A 20,979-nucleotide genomic window follows, 5' to 3' on the forward strand; every position below is an offset into this window, starting at 1 on the left:
AATCTGTAATATCTTCTATAATGAAAAAAATAAGGGAGATTAAATGAGCAAAATGAGGGGGTGTGAATAAATGTTCACTAAGGTACCTTACACCAGAAAAATTCTATAATATCTTGAATAGTGAAAAAAAATGAGGAGGTGGGATTAAATGACTCTCAGGTCCTTTGCCCACATAAAATTCTGTAGTACCTCAAAAAATTAAAGAAAAAGCAAACACCTCATATCCTGTTGGAGAGAAAATTAGAATAAGAATTAACAAGTAATTAAAACTGTCATTCAAAATCATCATTTAATATGATTTATGATTACATTATGTTTTACTTATGATTATATGACTATATGGAATTTAGTGAAAAACCTCCCTCTATTTTTATAGATTTCCATAATCTTGAATGTGCTTTAACATGTAGACAGTCAGTAATGTGATTTGATTATAATTTCTGCTCCATGGGGACTCTTGAGAGTATTCTTGCATAGGCATGAAGGACTTCTCTCCAAGCTTGAGTTTTCCCAGGTTCCTGTTTCTACAGTGGTCCTTTGATTCCATTATTCCGGATGACCTTGGCATACTCCATCGCTGATTTATAAGGAACACGGGGTCGACATGGATTTTCAAAATCAATGTGGTAGAGGCCAAATCTACTACTAAATCCATCGCTCCACTCAAAGTTATCCAGAAGAGACCAGACACAATATATTTGAAGATTGACTTTATCAATGTGGATAGCTGTAATGACAAACAAATTTATATGTATATGTATGTGTGTATATATATATATATATATATATATATATATATATATGTAAGATTTAGATGGAAATAAAATACTTGGCATTTATATGGTGACTAAAGGTTTGTGAAAGACACACATTTATCAACATCATTTCTTTGGGTTCTCACAATAGCCTAGTATGATAGGTACTAGAGATATTGTTCTCCCCATTACAGATGTTGAAACTGAGGCTCAAAGAGATGAGGTGCCCAAGGTCATACATTTTGTGTCAGAAGCTAGATTTAAACCTAAGTCTTCCTGACTCCAAGTCAAAAAGATTCTTTCCATTTAAACACGTTGCTTCTGGGGCAGCTAGGTGATGCAGTGGATAAAGCACCAGCCCTGGATTCAGGATGGACCTGAATTCAAATCTGACTTCAGATACTTGACATGTACTAGCTGTGCGACCCTGGGCATGTCACTTAATCTCCATTGCCTCACCCCCCCAAAAAAAAAAATTAAAAAAATAAAATAAAATAAACTTGTTGTTTCTCTCTCCAAGGTAGGTTTCATGAGAATAAGATACAGAGAATGTATATTGAAGTCTTCAAGTATCAACCAAGTCATTAATAAGCATTTATTAGAGTGCCAGGTACACTCTAAGGTGCTAGGGACAAAAAGACAAAAAATAAATAAATACTACCTACCTGATATTCTACTGTGGCAAATGACTTATGTACACATATAATATTTGCACACTGCATGAAAGTAAACATGAGGGAGAAGGGGACTAATAGGTGGGCAGATCAGAAGAGGCCTTGTGCAGGAGGTGGCATTTGAGCCGAGTCTTGAAGGAAGCTAGGCTTTCTAAGAGGAAATACAGTGACGATGTCATGTAGGAAAACAGCAACCCAGTCAGCTCGCCTTGAATGCAGAGGGTTTGAGGGGAAATGACGCCTAATAAGCCTGACAAGGTAGTCTGAAGACTACAGAGGAGCTCATATTCTCCCTACCCCTTTGCCATATCCCTTGCCCAGGCTGCTTGACTACTCAGTGTCTGAATGAGATAAAAGTCAATAATTCCATTTGTTCTGATGAGATGAAGACCCACCAGGCCTTGCCATCTGCCCTGCCTTTATTCCTGTCATTCCCCTAACACTATCATCTTAACTACTTAAGTAACCTAAGGACCTCTGGGTTTTGCCATCTGTCCCACCACTGTATCCTTAGGAGTAATGGGCTTTTCATCTACCCAGCGGCTGACCTTTCTTTTATGTGTTGTCTCTCTTCCAATTATCCATGTGAGTTCCATAAAAGAAGGGTCTATCTAGCTTTTGTTAATTTATGTTCCCAATGCTTGGCACATTTGTTCAGTCATTTTTTAGTCATTTCTGACGATTCGTGATCTTATTTGGGGTTTTCTTGGCAAAGATTCTGGAGTGGTTTGCCATTTCTTTCTCCAGCTCATTTTTATACATGAAGAACTGAGGCAAACAGGGTTCAGGTACTTGCCCAGAGTCACACAGTGTTTGAGGCTGGATTTGAACACAAGAAGATAAGTCTTCCTGAATCCAGACACAGCACTCTATCCACTGCATTGAATGGTTTCCCTAGCTTGGTAAATAACAAGTGCTTAATAAATGCTTTTTCATTTATTCATTCCTATAGGTAAAAGGGAACAACTAGAGCTTTTGGATCCAGGAAATAATACGATCGATCAGTCCTATGTTTTAGGAGCATCCCCTTAGTAGTTATATAGATGGTTGATTACAGAAGAGAGAGATTTGAGGCAGGGAAGCCAATTAGAAAAATATTGAATAGGCAAGAGATGACAAGGGACTTAACCAGAGTAGTGGAGGTATGAATGATGCAAAGAAAAGGATAAATGCAAAAGAGTTTTTGGAACTGAAATCCACAAGACATGGTAACTGACTCGATATAGGAGGAGAAGGTGGTTGAGGGAATGGCAGAGGTGGAAGTGTAGACTAGGCCTATGAGTTAGGTACTGAACTCTTTGAGAAAGGAAAGGGAATGACCCAGAGTCCATCAAAAGACTACTACAAAGATCTGGACTGGGTGATAAAGACAGACTGAGTGAACCTATGAACAAGAGAGGTTGCCACTGATGGTGGCAAAGGAAAATTCTGGAAGTGGCGATTAAGATCACATCATACTTCTTCCTGTCCTGGGGGAAGGGGGAATGGTAGGAGGGAATTAGGGTTAGAGAAGGATGGCCTAGAGCTGGAAGAGGGTCACAGGGGATCCAGAATCTCCCAGAAGGAGGCAGATTTTTGGGATCTAAACTGAGGTAGAGTTTGTTAGCTGGGAGCAGGGGTTCCAAATGGCCCAAATGGAATGGGGGAACAGAGGACGATAAGGCTGACTTGGATAGGGAGGAAAGTATGGTACTTCACTAGAGGTTAGGATGCATGCATTTTAGCACTAGTTCTGCCACTAATTAACTGTGCTACCTTAGGTGAGTCACATGCCTTCTTTCTGGACCTTACTTAAATGAGAGCCCTTCCAGAGCTAACATTTTACAATTAATTCTAGCCGCGTTCCTTAAAAGCCTGTAAACAAATCAACATCATTCGGATCAAATCCCATTTCGAAAACACTTGAAGAGTTTCCCAGCTAAAGGAATCCTATAGGGAAGCTTTCAGTCAGATGAGGAATCACCCCATAACTATTCTGGTGGAAACCTGGACTTTTTACCTATCCACTTTCCTACTGAGACACACCTGTAGTTCACCACTTCCCACAGTCTCCAGACCTTTGGAAATGTATTTTCTTTGAGCACCGTGCAGATTTCACAGATGAACAGTTCATAACAGGTTAATTGACTCACATCCTTTTTCCATTTGTGCCCCTTGGAGGCACACAAAGTCTTTGGTGGAGAGCATGCCTCATGCCTGACCTCGAGGTAGATATGGAGCAAAACAGGGTGGTTTGGGCCCCTCCTGAATAAAGTATTGTTTGAAGATGGAAAACATGATATTCATGCATACTAGCCAAGCGTCAAGAGAAAGGGAACATGCACTGGATATTCCTCCTTCTCTTATGGATACACATTTTCCATGTCCTTTTTTTTTCCCCACTGCATCATCACTCCTGCACTGAGACCATCTAAAACTAGAAGAGCCTATTGGGAAGGGAAGCAGATCTGAAACTTAATCTAAGCCCCCTGCTTCTTTTAAAGAATCAAAAATGACAGCATCTAAGTGTACAAAACCCCGAACACAACAACTGCCTTTGATCCTCCTGGTTTTTCAAACTGCTCACACAGAAGAATCTACATCATTCCCCCTCCCTGCCTCAACCATCAGGTTTGGAACTGTATTGCTCAATAGCAAGTGCTGCCAGTGACAGAGCCAGACAGTTCCTGGAAATGCATGCAGTACCATTGATCACGTACAAAAGCAGTGATTCATGTGCTAAACCCTGGGATAAAACGAGGCTGCTCCTGCCTCGAGGACGGGACAAAAAGGGAATCTTGACAGTCTCATTGTTAACTGTCAGGCTTCCACAGCAGGCATGGAAACTGTTCTGAGAAACTGCGGCCCAGTTTTTCTCTTCCATCACGGGGCTGCTCAGGTAGAACACATCACCGGCTTAGGCAGAGGCTAGAAATGAGCCTGCAGGAGCAGGCCACGCTGGGCCGCAGTGTGGGGGAAGATCTCAAGCCTACCAGAGCACCTCCACACCTCTGTGCATTCAGTCTCTTTGGAAAGGGAAAGAAGCATCATCATGTGATCTGTCAGTGTGATTTATGAGGTCCCCAAATCTTGAAGAATAGGGAGAAAAAAATACTTTTGTGTGTTCAATCTCCTCCTCTAGCCAGGGTTGAATGCAAAGATAACAGAGACTGACAGGGATGATTGTAGGAGCAAAGCAAAGGGGGATAAATATGATGAGCACCGTGGTGCCTGTGTTGTGTATCCTGCTTTTGGCTTAGAAGGCAAGGAGGAAAAAGTTGGCAGGTTAGAAATGAAAGCTCAAATTTCCATAGTGCTTTCCTATTTAACAAAGAACTTTTCTATTCTATCTGGGACCCAAGGAACAGGGCAGAGATGAAGAAATGCATTCAATTCTTCCTTTCTGTGGTAGGAGGGAGTATGTGTGTATGGGGGTGGGGGAGGTACTACAATCACTGTGTCAATTGGCTTTACTTAATTATTTTTCATTATTAAAAGGGAAAGATCAGGGGCAGCTAGGTGGCTCAGTAGATAAAGCACTGGCCTTGGATTCAGGAGGACCTGAGTTCAAATCTGGCCTCAGACACTTGATTCGTACTAGCTGTGTGACCCTGGCAAGTCACTTAACCCTCATTGCCCCACCAAAAAAAAAAAAAAAAACCCCAGGAAAGATCATCATGGCATGCGGATGAAAATATATCCAGAAATGTCCATGATATAGAAACAAAATAAATTAATGCAACTTTACTTTTTAAAAGTCCTCTCTTCACAAGAACAGTAGGAACGAATGCAAGTGATATAATCCCCGTATAACAGACAAGGAGGCTCTGCAGTTGTTTTCTCAGTCATGTCTGATTTTTCACAACCCCATTTGGGGTTTTCTTGGCAAAGATACTGAAGTAGTTGGCCATTTCCTTCTCCAGATCACTTTACAGATGAGGAAACTGAGGCAAAGAGAATTAAGTGACTTGCCCAGGTTTACATAGCCAGTAAGTGTCTGAGGTAAAATTTGAACTCAGGAAGAGGAGTCTTCCTGACTCCAGGCCCATCAATTTATCCACCGCACCTCCTTAGTCACCCAAGAAACTAAAGTTTATAGAAATCAAATGATTTGGTCACAGTCACAAGCTCCAGTACAGAAATGTCAAACAAATAAAAATAGGGCCCACTAACCCCTACCTAAGGATCCCTGCAGGCCACATATTGTCTTAGGAAACCAAACACATTTATATCTTTCTTTTTTTATTAATACATCAACCTATTAAAATCAGGTAGAAACTACATTTTAATCTGATTTGGGCCATACTTGGGAGTGTTGGGGGTCTCATGAAGCCAACAGTATCTGATACCTCTCCTCTAGTAAGTGGCAGAGCCTTGATTCAAACCTCACTTGCCTCCCCCCAATACATCATGTTTCCACCTCTCTGCCTGTAATCAAGATGACAACAGGAAAAGATCTTCCTGGCACACACACATGCCTTGCTCCTACGTGGGAGCCTTGGTAAGGCACTTCCAAAGACAATGAATCTCATGCCAATGAAATGATTACAACACGAAACACATTAGCCGCTGATTCTTTCAAGGCAGAATTCTCTCAAGTTTCGAAGGAGGTTGAGCACTGCTTCTCCTCTGCTTGTCACATGACTCCAAGAATGGAAAACAGAAGTCCCTCTGACAAGGCTCAATAGGGATTTGTTTTGTCATCATCGCCCAATATGGATAGACTTTGGTCTCCTGATTACACAGTACTTCTATAAAAAAAGGTGCCAGAGGAATAGGGAGGCTGCCAGTCAATAGACCCAAGTCCTCTTAAAAAGAACACCAAAGAAACAACTGAGCAGGAGGGGAAGCAGTTTCCCAAAAACCAAGATAAGGAGGCTAAAGCCTTGGCACATCTTCAAGGTTGTCCCTAAGGAAGAACAGGGGTCATCCTAGAACAGCATGTGACCTGGGAGCAAAACATGCTTTTTACTCTTCTCCATACCCCTAACTCTACCACAACATCTGTGTCCAGTGAAATCACACATCCAGCTTAGGCAGAAATGAAGGGGGAAAGAAGGAAAATAGCAAAAAACAAAAAACAAGGGGAAGGACAGAATGTAGTAACCATTAGCAGCATCTCTATCATCTACATATTTGTGTACACATGTGTATGTATGTGTATATGTGTGTATGTATGTATATATACATGTATTACTATATACATGTATGTATACACACACAAACATACACTTAAATATATAAATATGTTAGAATTTTTATACTGCATTAAGGTTTGCAAAGTGTTTTACATATATCTCATTTGTTCTTCATAACAATTCTTTCAGGTAGGTGCTATTATTAAAGAGATATGGTAACCAAGGCTAAAAGCTCTTAAATTACTTCCCAGGATCCCACAACCTATAATATCTAAAGTCAAGATTTTAATTCAGGTCTTTCTGACTCCAAGTTCAATACCCTATCCAATGCTGCACCTAAGTTGATAAAACTCAACTCATTCCTCCTCCCCGAACACACACTTCAGTCTCTCCCCTTTAAAATCTCCCCACATAGCTGCCAAACAAATCTTCCTAAGGCACAGGTCTGAAACATGTCACTCCCCCCAAAAAAATCTTTAACGGGTTTGTATGTATGTATGTATGTATGTGTATTGTGTATGTGAGTCTATGCATGTACAAGTGAATGTATATGTGTATATATATATATACACACATACATATAGACATGTATAAATATAGAGAGAGACATATATAAAATTATTACTACAGGCATCATGGAAACAATGTGGTGAGTTTAAGACCCAACATTTTAACTCAGGTGTCTTCTGATTACAAGTCTAGATGCTCTTTCCATTATACCACTGACCCTTAAAAGAATAAACTTATAAACCCCTTAACTGGGCAATTAAGTCACTCCACAATTTTTTCCCTAACCTACCTTTCCAGTCTTATTTTCACTGTCCTTTCTATCCCTCTTTCAATCAAATAGTATTATTGTTCTCCTCCAATTCTTTTTTCCCCTCTATAAATTCCAAGTATTTGTGAGTATTCCTGCCATACCTTTATTCTCTTTATTTCAGAACCCAGCTTGGCTACAACCTTCTTGAAAGTAATTAAAAGATCTCTCACTCTGAAATTTCTTAGCTCACTTTGTGTGGACTAATTCTACTTTAACATACATTTTAAAATACATTTATTTTTTAATTTTCAATTAACAAAAACCCACCCTCTTTTCCTCTCACATCCCCACCCCAAACTGAAAAAAGAAAAGCAAAACTTTTTTTTTTTTTAACAAATATGCATAGTTAAACAAAGCAAAGTTCCACAATGGTTGACTCATACTTATTTGAGTAAATTTCTTATTTCCTATATTATATTTATAAGCTCTTTGAGTTTAGGGATCATGCCCAGTTTCATCTCTATAACCTCAGAATCTATCATAGTGTCCTACAAAATGAAATGAATTGCATTGAGAGAACCTATCTTATAGTGTCCGACAAATCAAAATGAATTGCATTTAGAATACCTAGCTCATAAAAACCCCTATTAGGGAGGTTGGGGATGTATTATAATCCCCATTATAGAGATAAGGAACTTCACAAAGGCTAGAGAGTACAGAGGGTTTAAGTGATTTGCTCACTAACAGAGCCAGACTTGAATTTGTGCTTCCAGATGGGAATCGGAGGTGGAGAAGGATGGGGTATATCTGGAAGTGGTTCCGCTCACCTTGATGGTGGTCTGAGGGTATAGGGAGATGAGGGTTATGGGTTTAGGAGACTACTAAGAGTCTCTAGTCTTCTTAACATCAGACAGTTAAACTACTAAAATCAATAAAATTTAGATTTTTGTTTTAAAACCACCTTTTATTAACTGCCTACTAGGTGCAAGGCATGATTTTAGGTGCTGGTATCTCCTTTCATTCATTCAACAAGTAGTTAATAAACACCTACTACACAGCAGGCAACATTCTAGACTTTGGGGATACAACAACTTAAAGTAATTGGTCCCTACCATCAAAGTGTTTTCATTCTCCTTGAGGTGCTCTGTTATATACTTCCCTACATCAATAGGCATCAGAATGGGACTTTACATAAAATGGAAGTCTAAAGGAAATCTCAAAGCAGTAGTCATTAAATTAAGTTCATATTGGTTAAGAAATAGAGTTACAGTCATAGAAACATAGAGATATAACAGCCTTAGACTCTTTGATGAAGGAATTCTTAATGCCAACACTTTTTGTACAAGAGAATATTGCTTTTCCAAGCAGAGACAAACACTTCATAGAGCCACTTTATTGATGTATCATGTTATCATACCACTTTCGGAAGATAGATAAATACTGTTTCCCCTAACCCTGGTGATGTCAGGATTAGGATGTGCCCAAGTCTGTACTTATACAGTTCCTACTGGAATGCCAAGAGCCTCCCTGTGCTGAAGAAGACAGGGAGAAATTTCAACTGACACAGTCCATGGGGTAAGGATCAAAGAAAAAAAATAATGGTACAAGAAAGCAGAAGAGGAGATAAAAGTCCTAAAGCAGTGCTAGAAGTGCAAGTGAGGTCAATAACCAGTGTAGCCTTAGTTTCCCACCAAGCCTGGGATATTTTGTACAGGACTCTCCTTAATTGGTGGAGAGTATGCTGACACATGCAGCATCCCATAAAGCATTTTCTTTTCAAATTAGGAGAGTCTCATACAAAATGCTCCAGACATGGCTGGAAACTTGGATTATACCAGAGTCACCCATTGCAAAGCTGCAGGAAATAAAAATGTAGGGAAAGAGAGCTGGTTGAAAATCAGGAGCACAGCAAAATCTGGAGAGCTAGCAAGAAGTAAGGTCTAAGATTTAGGAATAAAGGGTTTAGCACCACATTAAAAAAAATAAAGTATTGTACTAGAAGAGAAGAATTCCAGTTTACTAGACTCTCTGTGCTGTACAAAGAGGTCAGTTTTTCAGTCCAGCTGAGCCTAGCCAAGCTCGACCCTTCAGCATCCTTGGAATTCTCTTTCATTGGAGAATTCCTTTTAGTACCTCCTTCATTGTGTTAGCAACTGTGGACTCTAGCAGGCCTGTGACAGATAATTTCCAAGAACAAGTCGTCACTCTTTCTTCTCCACATCAGCCATCAGAGTCCTCACAAACAGCGTATTTCCTTTTCAAGCACTGAAGCAGCCCAACAAAAGCCTCCTGCTATCATCAGGAGAGAAGAATCTGAAGAATAAGTCTTGCCTCCATCTAGGTTTACAGTTGCCTAGAGCAGGGACGACAAGAGTATGTAAGAGCAAACCCACTTCAGGGTGCAGAGGACCTGATGTCTAAACCCCTCTTGTCCACAGCTTTCAGAACAAGGGTTCTCATCCTCTTTTGGCATCATGGATGTCGTTGGCAGTCTAGGATAGCCTAGTACCCCTTCTGATAATGCTTTTAAATGTAAAATAAAATACATAGAATTACCAAGAAAACTAACTGTTGAAATGCAATTCTCAAAATATTTTTTTTTAAAGTTCACAGTCCACAGATTAAGAAATCCTGCCTAGAATTTACTACTAGAATAATGCCTCAGTTCCCTGAACCATGTGGAATATTTAATGTTCTAAAGAGGAAAATGGAAGAAAACAAAACATGAGAAGTATAGGGACCTAGATGTACTGGATTGCAAAACCTACTACAAAGCAGTAGTGATTAAAATGGTTTTGTACTGGTTAAGAAACAGAGGGTTACAAAATTATCAAGCAAACAAATACAGTAACCTGGTGATCTATAAATTCAAAGATGCCAGCTACTGGGATTAGAACTCACTATTTGACCAAAACTACTGGGAAAACTAGAAAGTGGACTGGCAGAAAAAGAAAAAGAAAAAAACAAAAAGAAAATATACACACACACACCAGGATCTCACACCTTAAACCAAAGAAAAGCTACAAATGGTTACATGACCTATATGACTGAAAGGTTGTATAATTATCAAATTGGTTATATTCCAAAGAGATCAAAAGGGAGAAAACAACCCATATGTACAAAAATATTTATAACGGTTTTTATTTTAGCAAAGAACTGAAATCTAAAGGAGTACACATCAAATGGGTAATGATTATACTATATAAATGTAATGAGATATTATTGTACTGTAAGAAATAACTAAATGGATAATTTTAGAGAAATCTGAGAAAAGATTTTCTGATGCAGAATCAAGTGAGCAGAACCAGGACGACAATAATAGCATTATAAAAACAACTTTGAGACACATAAGAAGGCTGATCAATTGAATGACCAAACACATTTCCAGAGAATCAGTGAAGGAACATAGTTTTTACCTCTCTTGACAGAGAGGTAGACTCAAGGTATAGACTGAGACAAATACTTTTTGTACATAACCAATGTAGAAATTATTTTGCCATAAGGGTTTTATTTTTCTTTTCTTTTTTTCTAATTGAAGCAGTAGGAAAGAAATTATTTTTCATTCAAAATGGATTTTAGGGGCAGCTAGGTAGTGCAGTGGATAAAGCACAGGCCCTGGATTCAGTAGAACCTGAGTTCAAATCTGGCCTCAGATACTTGATACTTACTAGCTGTGTGACCCTGGGCAAGTCACTTAACCTTCACTGCCCCACCAAAAAATGATAGATAGATAGATAGATAGATAGATAGATAGATAGATAGATAGATAGATAGATGAATGAATGTATGGATTTTAATTTTAAAGGATATAAAATTCTAATTTATACCTATAATATGTTCAATATAACTGAATTTTTTTTGGGGGGGGCAATGAGGGTTAAGTGACTTGCCCGAAGTCACACAGCTAGTAAGTGTCAGGTGTCTGAGGCCGGATTTAAACTCAGGTTTGGGTCGCTATTTTATCGACTGTGCCACCTAGCTGCCCCAATATAACTGAATTTTAACTAAATCAAGTTGAATATAACTAAATCAAGAAAATAGTATCATAGTGTGCTACAGAGACAGTGTCCTGTAGTATAGGGTTTCTTAAACTCTTTCCACTTGTAACCCTTTTTCACCCCAGAAATCTTTATGTAACCCCAGATGTATAGGTATATAAAATAGGTATACAAATTTAACATTTAATGCCAAATTTTTGCGACTACCATATTGTTATGTGACCCCATATTGGGTCACGACCCATAGTTTAAGAAGCTTTGCTGTAGTAGATAGTGTTCTAGACTTAGATTCAAGAAGACATTCAAATCCTCCCTCTGACACTTATATGCCAATTATGTGACTATATGTGTGTGTGTTTATAATAAATAAAGGAAATGTGTATAACTTCTGTTCCTACTATATCTTTGAAACAAATATCCCTTTGTTAAAGCTAGTTGACAGTAATTAGTTTAATGGAACTGGGTCAGTAATCACTGGCAATTAAAATAGGGAACACACTAGAATGGGGGCTTGAGCTCATAGTATTAAGAGATTAATTACTTCACCTCCTCAGGGATATCTTACATGTTAGAGGGGAAGATGTAATAAGCCTTACTCTGGGAGAATGAGTTTGGAGAGAGACAGACAGACAGAGAGACAGAGAGAAATAGAGGCAGAGAGACAGGGACAGACAGAGACACAGACACAGACACAGAGAGAGAGATCTATAGCTATAGATAAATACATTGGTAGTAATTATCTCATGAGGATCTGGTAAAGGTCAAATATGAAAATATTATAATGGTGAGCAGGAACATGTATAGCATACTCAGCTAATGCTATATACACATGTGGAAGAGTCTAAAGAGCCTGCTTCTGGAAAGGAATGATGACATGTAACAGAAGTATAGGACTCCTTGATTTGAAACATATTTAGATAGTCTGCAACTGGTCCAGTCTACTAACCACATGATGAAGAAATAGATTATTGATTGACCATATAACCAGAATTGAGGTGCATTCAATTAGTACCAACGAGTCAAAGTAAGGGTGGTTCTCATTCCTGCAATGAGGAGTTCAAGTGAGGAGACAAGGACTAAAGTCTCAATGGGGCAAGAAAGTAAAAGCTTTTATCTCCCCATTTGAGGTCAAATTGTGGCCCGTGATTAAAGACCTCTGTTCTTTGCCTCTTCACATTTATCGTTCTTGAGGTAAAGGAGATTAGATATGGTTGCAGCTTTACGAGTTTTAAAAGGTTTGGAGTGAAAACTATCAGAAATCTGGGAGCTGGAATATGTGCAAGAATTTTCTGGAAGCCAGATGGGGAAGAGCAAAGTCCTCAGAAACCTATTTAACCCAGGCCAGCAGTAGCAGAGATGTAGACTCACCCATCTATCAGCCATGCTGAATTGGGAAGTGAATTTGGTGTGGCAAATGCTATGAGAAATTGCATTAAGTCTGAGGTCATTCACTTCAGAGACCAATGTAAAATTGGAAAGAATGTGCAACCAAATGTTAGGGGTGTGAGATTTAAAATTGGATATTAGATCATAAATCTCCCCTACTTTAACTTTTCCCTTAATTTATCTCCCAGACTAGTAAATGGAAGAAGCTTCTGGTTTTCTAGATAGAGCCTTTATTGTATATAAGGTGTTGTTGATTAGAAGGATAGGAAAATAGAAATACAATACAAATCGTCTTAAATCTAGGCTTAGTCTATATTCCTTATAAAAACTCACCAAACCGAAAAGGCCACCTTTGGAGAGAGGGAGACCGTCTGTGCCGCGCCGCCAGGAGTCCCGCCAAGCAGGCAAAAAAGCCTACTCCCGTTCTCTCCACCCCGGAAGTCAAAAACCCAGCAGGCAGTCTGACATGCGCAGCAGGCGGACTGTTCATCTCCTCCCCAAAAGGGTGGTCCTTGAAAAACTGGCGTCTTTCAGTTATCCTAACCGACTGTTAAAAACTTTCATATTTTACCACAGGGGAAATGTTTATAACTTCTGTTCTTGCTATATCTTTACAATAAATATACATTTGTAAAAGCAAATTGATAACAATTGGTTTAATTAAGCTAAGGCAGTAATCACTGGCAATTTATAATAAGAAACACACTGGAATGGGGATTTGAGCTAATAGTGTTAAGAGAAGAATTACCCCCATCCCCGCTTAGGGATATCTTATACATCTGAGGGGAAGGTATACTCACCCTAACTCTGGGAGAATGAGCTCCCAGTGTCTATATATATGTAAAGTGCTTTGTGAACTAGAAAGTGCCATATAAATATTAGTTATCTTCATCTTCATTATCATCACCATCATATTTAAAACAGAAAGTGCTTGCAGTACCTCAAAGGTATTATCCTAAATAACTCCCATCATACAGGACATAAAGTTGAAGAAAGTATAAGAATTCGAGCTGAATGTATATTAACACCAGGACAACTTTAAAATGTCGCATTTTAATCAACTCCCATAAGGTTGTTTGGTTTTTGGAGGGGAGGAGTAGAGTATAGTCTATCTCTTTTCCACAAGATATTAACAAAGGAGGAACATACCAACTCATGTAGATTTCTGGGCAATTCAATTGTTGTTAACTTTTTAAATGAAATATATTTTTAAACCTAGTATTTGGTCTCAGAAGTCTTTCTTTCCATAGGTTCACTTTTTCCCACTTATCAGATCAGTCTTTAGTAATGGTCTCTTGCTTTGGGATTTCATGAGAGGAGGGAGGGTCACAGATGCTTCTCAGTCACTGTTGCTCACCTGGAGTTGGGGGCTTATTGTGCATTTTCTATGTTTAGCTCTTACCTATGCTGTGCGTGTGTTTTTAAGAGACTAACAGCAGGTGTACCAGTTCTCTGACTATAACTGCTCTCCATTTCTGAGGCTTTAGACTCTTCCTGAGGGACATGTATCCAAAGTTAATGTGGAATAAGACAGTATGAACTTTTCTCTCAAATCACATCTAAGAAAGACAACCTTTTTGTCATGTGTACGTGGTAAATTGATGGAAAGTTATCATGAATGCCAATATGATAGAAATTCCACTAAAGTGGACAAGTTATGGGCACAAAGATCACTTGGAGAAGGACTTTGCAAAGAGTAAGTTCCTGGGATGTAATGAGTAATGGAAACAGAGTTGGATTGGCACATCTTAGAAAGTCATGTTTCGTAGCACAATGGTAAGATCATTGAGATGAGGGCTTAACCAAACATCACCAGATCCTAACTATATCTCTGTGACATTGGGCAAGTCATTTTACTTCTCTGGGTCTCAGTTCACCTATAAAATGAAGTGGTTCCTAATGAAAAAGTATTTATTTCACTTCAAGTTTTTCCCCTTATGGCAACAACTTAGGGCTTTCTCTGTAGAAGAAAGTACTCTGGCAATATTCTAAGCAGGAAAATCTGTCATCTTCATGGCTGGTAAATCACTGAATGAAATTATTCTATTTCTCCACCTTCTATCTGGCTTCACAGCAGTTTTCAGAGGGCATAGAGTCAGCACCAGAAATCTGTATGTAAAGAGACTAGGGAGTTAGGGGAAACTGGGGAAAAGTACAACATCTGGGGCTGGGGCTCTGTGTTCCATGGAAGTAAGGTCAGCAGCAGGTCAAATTTTCAAGAGGTATGCAAAATAATAACTAATGATAGGGAGCTTTGTGTGTCATTGTCAAGAACATTTCATACTTGAGAGCAATGCTTAACAATGAACAAAATTTAAAAAATAAAAATAAATTAAAAGGAGAAAAAGGAAAAAAAAAAGAATGAACAGGATTAAAATTCAGTGATATTTTCTCAGATCCTAGAGATGTATTCTATTTCCTTGGTGTTGCTACTATATAAAATCTCCTACCTTCTTTTTCAGAGTAGGATAAAAATGTAAATAGGTTTAGATTGTAAACTTCTTGAATGGAAGAATTAAGTATGGTTTATATGCTTTGGAGAGTTTTTAATTTGACATAGAAACTCAATGGGATAGATTCTTTTGTTATGTGAACTAGTCCCTAGGAGTGAGGCAGGAACTTTCAAAATTGTAATAATTGAGAGACATAGATCCCAGTTCTTGAGTTAAGGGTCACCAGCATATTTTTTGTAATATCACAGAAATGATCCTACCAATCACAGATGCTTCAAAACAGAGCTCAGAAAGATAAGTAGAGCCCAACATGGCAGTTTCCTGGGATCAATGACCAGTTATATCTTCTGAGGAAAGTCTGGTGCTGGTTTCTGTGGCTTTGGATGTGGAGAAATTGACACTGCAGTCATGAACAATAGGATAAGACTCTTTTATAGCCTAATTTCCCAGCTGCTTTCCCACCCTGAAGAAACTTCTATTTGGGGAATCCCATTCTTCTGATAAGACTGCCTCTCCTGGACCACTCAGGAAAAGCACTTGCCATGCTTCATTTCACTCCTGATTCTCCAGCTTTTTCTTCCACAGCCACACCAATTATTCAGGAACCCTTGTCTCCCTCCCCACAATCCACTCCCAGTTCTGGAGCAGTGAACCATGCTTTGCCTGGATGGGATGTGTCAATCTACTTTCCTACAGACCAACTCACCATCTTGCAACTTTTTGTGCACTTTCCTGACTACTATTTCCTTTTGTAAACTGACTCCCCATTCAAATTTAAGCTTCTTGAGGACATAAATCATCTTTGATTTTTGTATTTGTATCCCTCCACTTAGCACAATGCTTGGTAAATATTAAATATTTTAAAATAGGGGCAGCTAGGTGTCTCAGTGGATAAAGCACCGGCCTTGGATTCAGGAGGAACTGAGTTCAAATCCGGCCTCAGACACTTGACACTTAACTAGCTGTATGACCTTGGGCAAGTCACTTAACCTTCATTGCCCCATCAAAAGAAAAAAACAAAAAAAATATTTTAAAATGCTTTCTCTTTCTATGAAAGGCAGGCTTGTAAGAAAACAGAAATGTTTGGTACATCAGAGCTGCAGTTTGCTAAATACTAGCTTGAAAGTCAGCTAATCTCTCTCCTTGATCAAGCTTGATCATTTCTATCTTTCAAAACAGCCCACAGTTCATTTTCCCAAAGAACCTTTCTCCAAATAAGTAAAGGAAATTGTACTTGAATCTCACTCAATGGATTCCCCTTCATATTAAACAAACATGGGCATTTTCTTACCATAATTTAAGCCACTATCTTATGGTTATCTCTCATCTAAATTCCACTGTAAGATTCAGTAGAGTAGGGAACAGATAGCTTAGTGTCTGCATACTATATTCATTAGGGGATGGGCATGTGCCATATAAGCAGGAAAGTAGTATACTGGAGAGTGTTGGGACTAGAGTCAAGAAGATCTGAATTCAAACCCAGCCTCATATACTTACAAAGTGGGTAACCCTGGGTAAGTCACAGCCTCAGTCTTGCTCAGTTTCCTCATTTGTGAAACAGGGTTAATAATAGCACCTACTTTACACAGCTGTTTTGATGATTAAATGAGATAATACCAGTAATGTGCTTAGCACAATGCCCAGTACATAGTAATCACTTAATAAATGCTTGTTCTCTTATGCCTTCCCCATATATATGTTCAAAAATGTTAAATGAATTAAATCCATGTACCTTTAAAAATACACAGAATTATAGCAGTTTAAAATCGAAAAGGACATCAGCAGCTGTCAGTTGAACTCATGCCCCAAACAATCATCATTCCAACCTACCAAACAACTGATATGCTTGAAAATCTCCAATGATGAGGAACCTATTGCTTCCAGTGGGAGTCAATGCCTCTTGAAAATACAACCTCTGGGGTTCTGCCCTCTCAGGCAAAATAGAACAAGTCTAATCAATCAATCAATCTCTCTCTCTCTCTCTCACACTCACACTCACACACACACACACACACACACACACACACACACACGTCTTCAAATTGTTATCCTGCTCCATCTCCCTAGCATCACCCTACTACCAAGTCTTCTCTTCTCCAATTTAAACAGTTTGTTCCTCGTATAGCATGGAACCTTGCAAGGCTCTTTGGCAATTTGGTTTTCCTTCTCCAGACACTTCAGTTCATCAAAGGTGTTCCCAAGGGCAGCTAGGTGGCACAGTGGATAGAGCACTGGCCCTGGAGTCAGGAGGACCTGAGTTCAAATCCGGCCTCAGACACTTGACACTTACTAGCTGTGTGACCCTGGGCAAGTCACTTAACCCCAATTGCCTCACTAAAATTAAAAAAAAAAAGTGTTCCAAAGCCAATGCCATTTTATGTCAAAGTTATAGGAGGGGGAAATAAGTCATTTTTTCATCTTCACCACCACCCTCAAAAAGAATTTAAGCAACTCTGTGTAATGTCGTAGTATGGTTCTCTTAGTCCAGGGCATTAAGAAACTGGATGACAGAAGGTGGAGAAAAGAGAGAAAAAGCATACCTCCCTATGAGAATGCTAGTTTGATTCAGCATATAAGGTTCAGATGGTAGAACCTAGTTTGAGCCCAGGTGGGGACATCTAATCCAGACTGTCTGTATGGTCCTAATTTAAAAGTCTCACTTTCCCACTTTTTTAAGGACAAGGAAGGTCATCACTTGGTGATGTGGCCACAAGCTGTTCAGGGAAGAGACTTTGCTCAGCACATTTCAGCTACCGTGCAAGGCTGAGTCCATTTCAGAGAGCCACATAAAATAAATAATAATGCAAAAGTGTATTAGTTCTGATAGGGCACTGACAGCAGCTCAGAGAGGTGGGTCCTTGCAAGCCCATCTTTCAACAATGAACTGACCCAAAGATCCAGGAAAGCCCCAGACAGGACCATATGGCTTGGTATAAAAACATATTTCAAACTCTGTTTATTATGCATATCTTTCAAAGGTTCACCACTCCGTGATGAAACATAGCACCTGCACAGCTTTAATAAGCTTCAAAACCCAACACAATTATTAAATCGCAGGCACCTGAAGAATTTGTCTTCTTTTTATACTGTGCCCATGTGCTGCCCACCAATGACTGAACTCATTCTTTTTAATTATTGGGGTTTGCAGTATTTTGTAAGCTGCAATCAATATTTATTCAGAAAATAAAACTCCTTATGGACCTCAGAGTGAGGGCCATGAAATATGTCTCTCCTCTTAAACTTTGGGGATGAGAACATTATTACATCCAGAATCCTTCATTATGCCAAGGGAAAAAAAAAAAGAATTTAATCACGCAACATTGAAAAGGCAGAAATCAACTGTACAGGAAATTAATATCAGTTGATTTAAGTGGATATTTGTTCATCAACAGGATGGACAACCACATTCATTTAGGGCTCATGTACATACATTACATTTCAACATGCCTGATCAGAGTCAGCTAATTCAGCAGATCAATTATCAGGGGAAATGTCTGATGTCAAAGGTGTAATAAAATTACAAATCATCATGGCTGCATATGGAGATAGAAGTAGAAGGAAAATTTCTACAGTCAATGGTCTAGGTTAATGAAGCTTTGATATTTTTAAAAAACAGACACCACCTTTACTACACCATATAAAAATCACAGATGGTAACCTGAGAGATTTAGCTTAGTCTCAACTCTGAAGCCTTAAATTCAGGTAAATGTGGTAAAAAGCCCCAGTCAGGAAATCAAGTAACATCATGTCCATAGAACCCATTCTCTGGAGGATGATGATCTTGCCACTTAACGAACAAGAAAATGAAGAACATGGCTTCCTCATCAAGTAAAGCAGATATGGCAAGGAAAAATAGGCATGTGAGCAGAAATGGTAGATATGTAAACATATAGTACAAAGTCCCAGCTGTACCATGATTACAGATAAATTGGACTTTAGGGTTGTTGGGATTAGAGCAATTTGAATCAGAGATGGTTAGACTCATAGGATCATAGTTCCCTAACGAACCTTAAATAGAATCTTCTCCAAAAGATTTGTTTTACAGCTACAGCCCAGAGACTTGACCTAAGGTTAGTCTTAGGAAAAAATTAATTCTTGCAGAAGATGTCTAAAAATGTAAAGAGCATAATGGAGACAGGGAGGGAAGGCCTATTAAATGATACTATTGTTTGCTTGGAGACAAAAGAAAGAACAATATGTAGAGAGATTGTCATGTGAATTACCTGGGACAAGCAACAATTTTGATGTCATTTCATTATAAGATAGGAATGGCCAAGCATGTTTGCTTCTACAGATATATGTCTGTTTCAGAATATCTGACCTTGAACAGATGAAACTAGATTGAGCTGGATTTCCTACTTTAATTTGGTTCTCTATCATTTGAGTGTTGGCTTTTGCTCTCTTATAGCGTTTTAATTTTGTCTCAGGAATGTCTTTGGTTCCTCCATCTCCAGGATTTCTCTTTTATTTAAACTTTTATGGGAGTGTTGGGAATGGGATGGTGGTGAGTTTAGGGCCACAGTCTACCTTGAAAGACCAAGGGGACCACCTCCTTGATTAGCTGTTTGTTCTGATTTATAAAACTAGGGTTAATATTCTACAAGGGCTATAATTCCCATATCCCAAAGGGAAGTCACATTTCAACAATGTATGTTTCCTTTTTCCTCCTCTGTAAAACAAGGAGTTTGAACAATGCCTCTCCCAGCTCTGAAAATCTATGAAATTTGGTCCAAAATCGGATACCACCTTACCTCAGCCTGGATTTCACTGAGAATTGAATAAGTCTTTCTCTGTGTCCTTGGGGCAGGCACTTCACCTCTATAGGGCCTAGGTTTCCTCCTCTATAGAAACGAAGGAATTATAATAGCTTATCCCTGATGTGCCTTCCAATTCTAACATGATTCTTTGAGGAAGGGGTGCAGGGAGAAGGGGAGGTTGGGAGGGGAAAAGGGATTTTAACCTCAAGCCCTGTTTCATCTGCTACAAAAATTAAGACTCTACTCATACCTCCACTAATTAGGCTTGTTTGTTTGATGCCAGGGATGAAGAAATAAGTAATTATTTTTAATAACCAGGAACCAAGGTTTTAAATAGGAAGCTATCTAATGGTCCTCTGACTATGGCTTCAGGAGGGCAGTTTTCTCATCAGAGGCCTTGAGGTATACTGGGGTTCCCATCTCCCAGCATGAGGTTGTGTTCATCCCCCTCCCTCAAAAAAAAATAAGGGTAGTGACCTCATTACTTGTCCTGGGCTCAGTTTGTGGTAGTTGCCTCAGGTACAAAAATGTCTAGTGACAACTCTGTGGTTGGCTTCCTTTAGTAGCTGTCTATACACTTGGGAAAAGCGCATGGGCTCACTGCTGATGTCTCAGCAATGACCATGAGTAGAAAGGGGCAGACTCTCACTCCCTTCATGTAAATGTACCAAAGTTATCCAGTGCATATTTGTTGTGTTTACCTCCTAGAACCAAGGGCCAAGCTCCATTAGCCCAGTTTGCTAAAGAGTGAATCATTTTAAAGCAGCATTAATGTCCTGTGATATTACTAGAACAGTATAAACAACTGCAGTCCTGACTGTCCAATGGGAAACTGCTCTCTGGAGAAAACAACTCACCCATATACCACTGGCCAATTACTCAGAGTCTATTTAGTAAATTATCTTCTTTTGTGTGCTAATTGGGACTGAGTGGCTCACAAAAGTTAACTTCCTTTATGTGAGTGAGCATCTAGCTCCCGATATTAAATTCTGTCTCTCTAGTTCATTCCAGAAGCAGTCCAACTATTACTGATATTTATTGCTGTTATTTATCTTTGTGGAACAGCCCACTATAGTACA

General features: G+C 39.0%; 1 protein-coding gene across 2 annotated transcripts in view; it reads right to left on the reverse strand.

The window, feature by feature from the left end:
• Positions 1–339: 339 nt before the first annotated feature.
• The window catches only part of LOC122732493 (cytosolic beta-glucosidase-like), a 115,934-nt gene continuing 95,294 nt past the window's right edge, over positions 340–20,979 (reverse strand). For both annotated transcript variants that reach the window (XM_043972665.1, XM_043972664.1), the window contains exon 5: positions 340–727. In XM_043972665.1, the coding sequence (XP_043828600.1) occupies positions 525–727 (203 nt within the window). In that variant the 3' untranslated portion in view covers positions 340–524. The remainder of the gene's footprint in view (positions 728–20,979) is intronic.

The sequence above is a fragment of the Dromiciops gliroides genome, chromosome 6 (genome assembly GCF_019393635.1).
Source record: "Dromiciops gliroides isolate mDroGli1 chromosome 6, mDroGli1.pri, whole genome shotgun sequence".
NCBI lineage: Eukaryota > Metazoa > Chordata > Mammalia > Microbiotheria > Microbiotheriidae > Dromiciops > Dromiciops gliroides.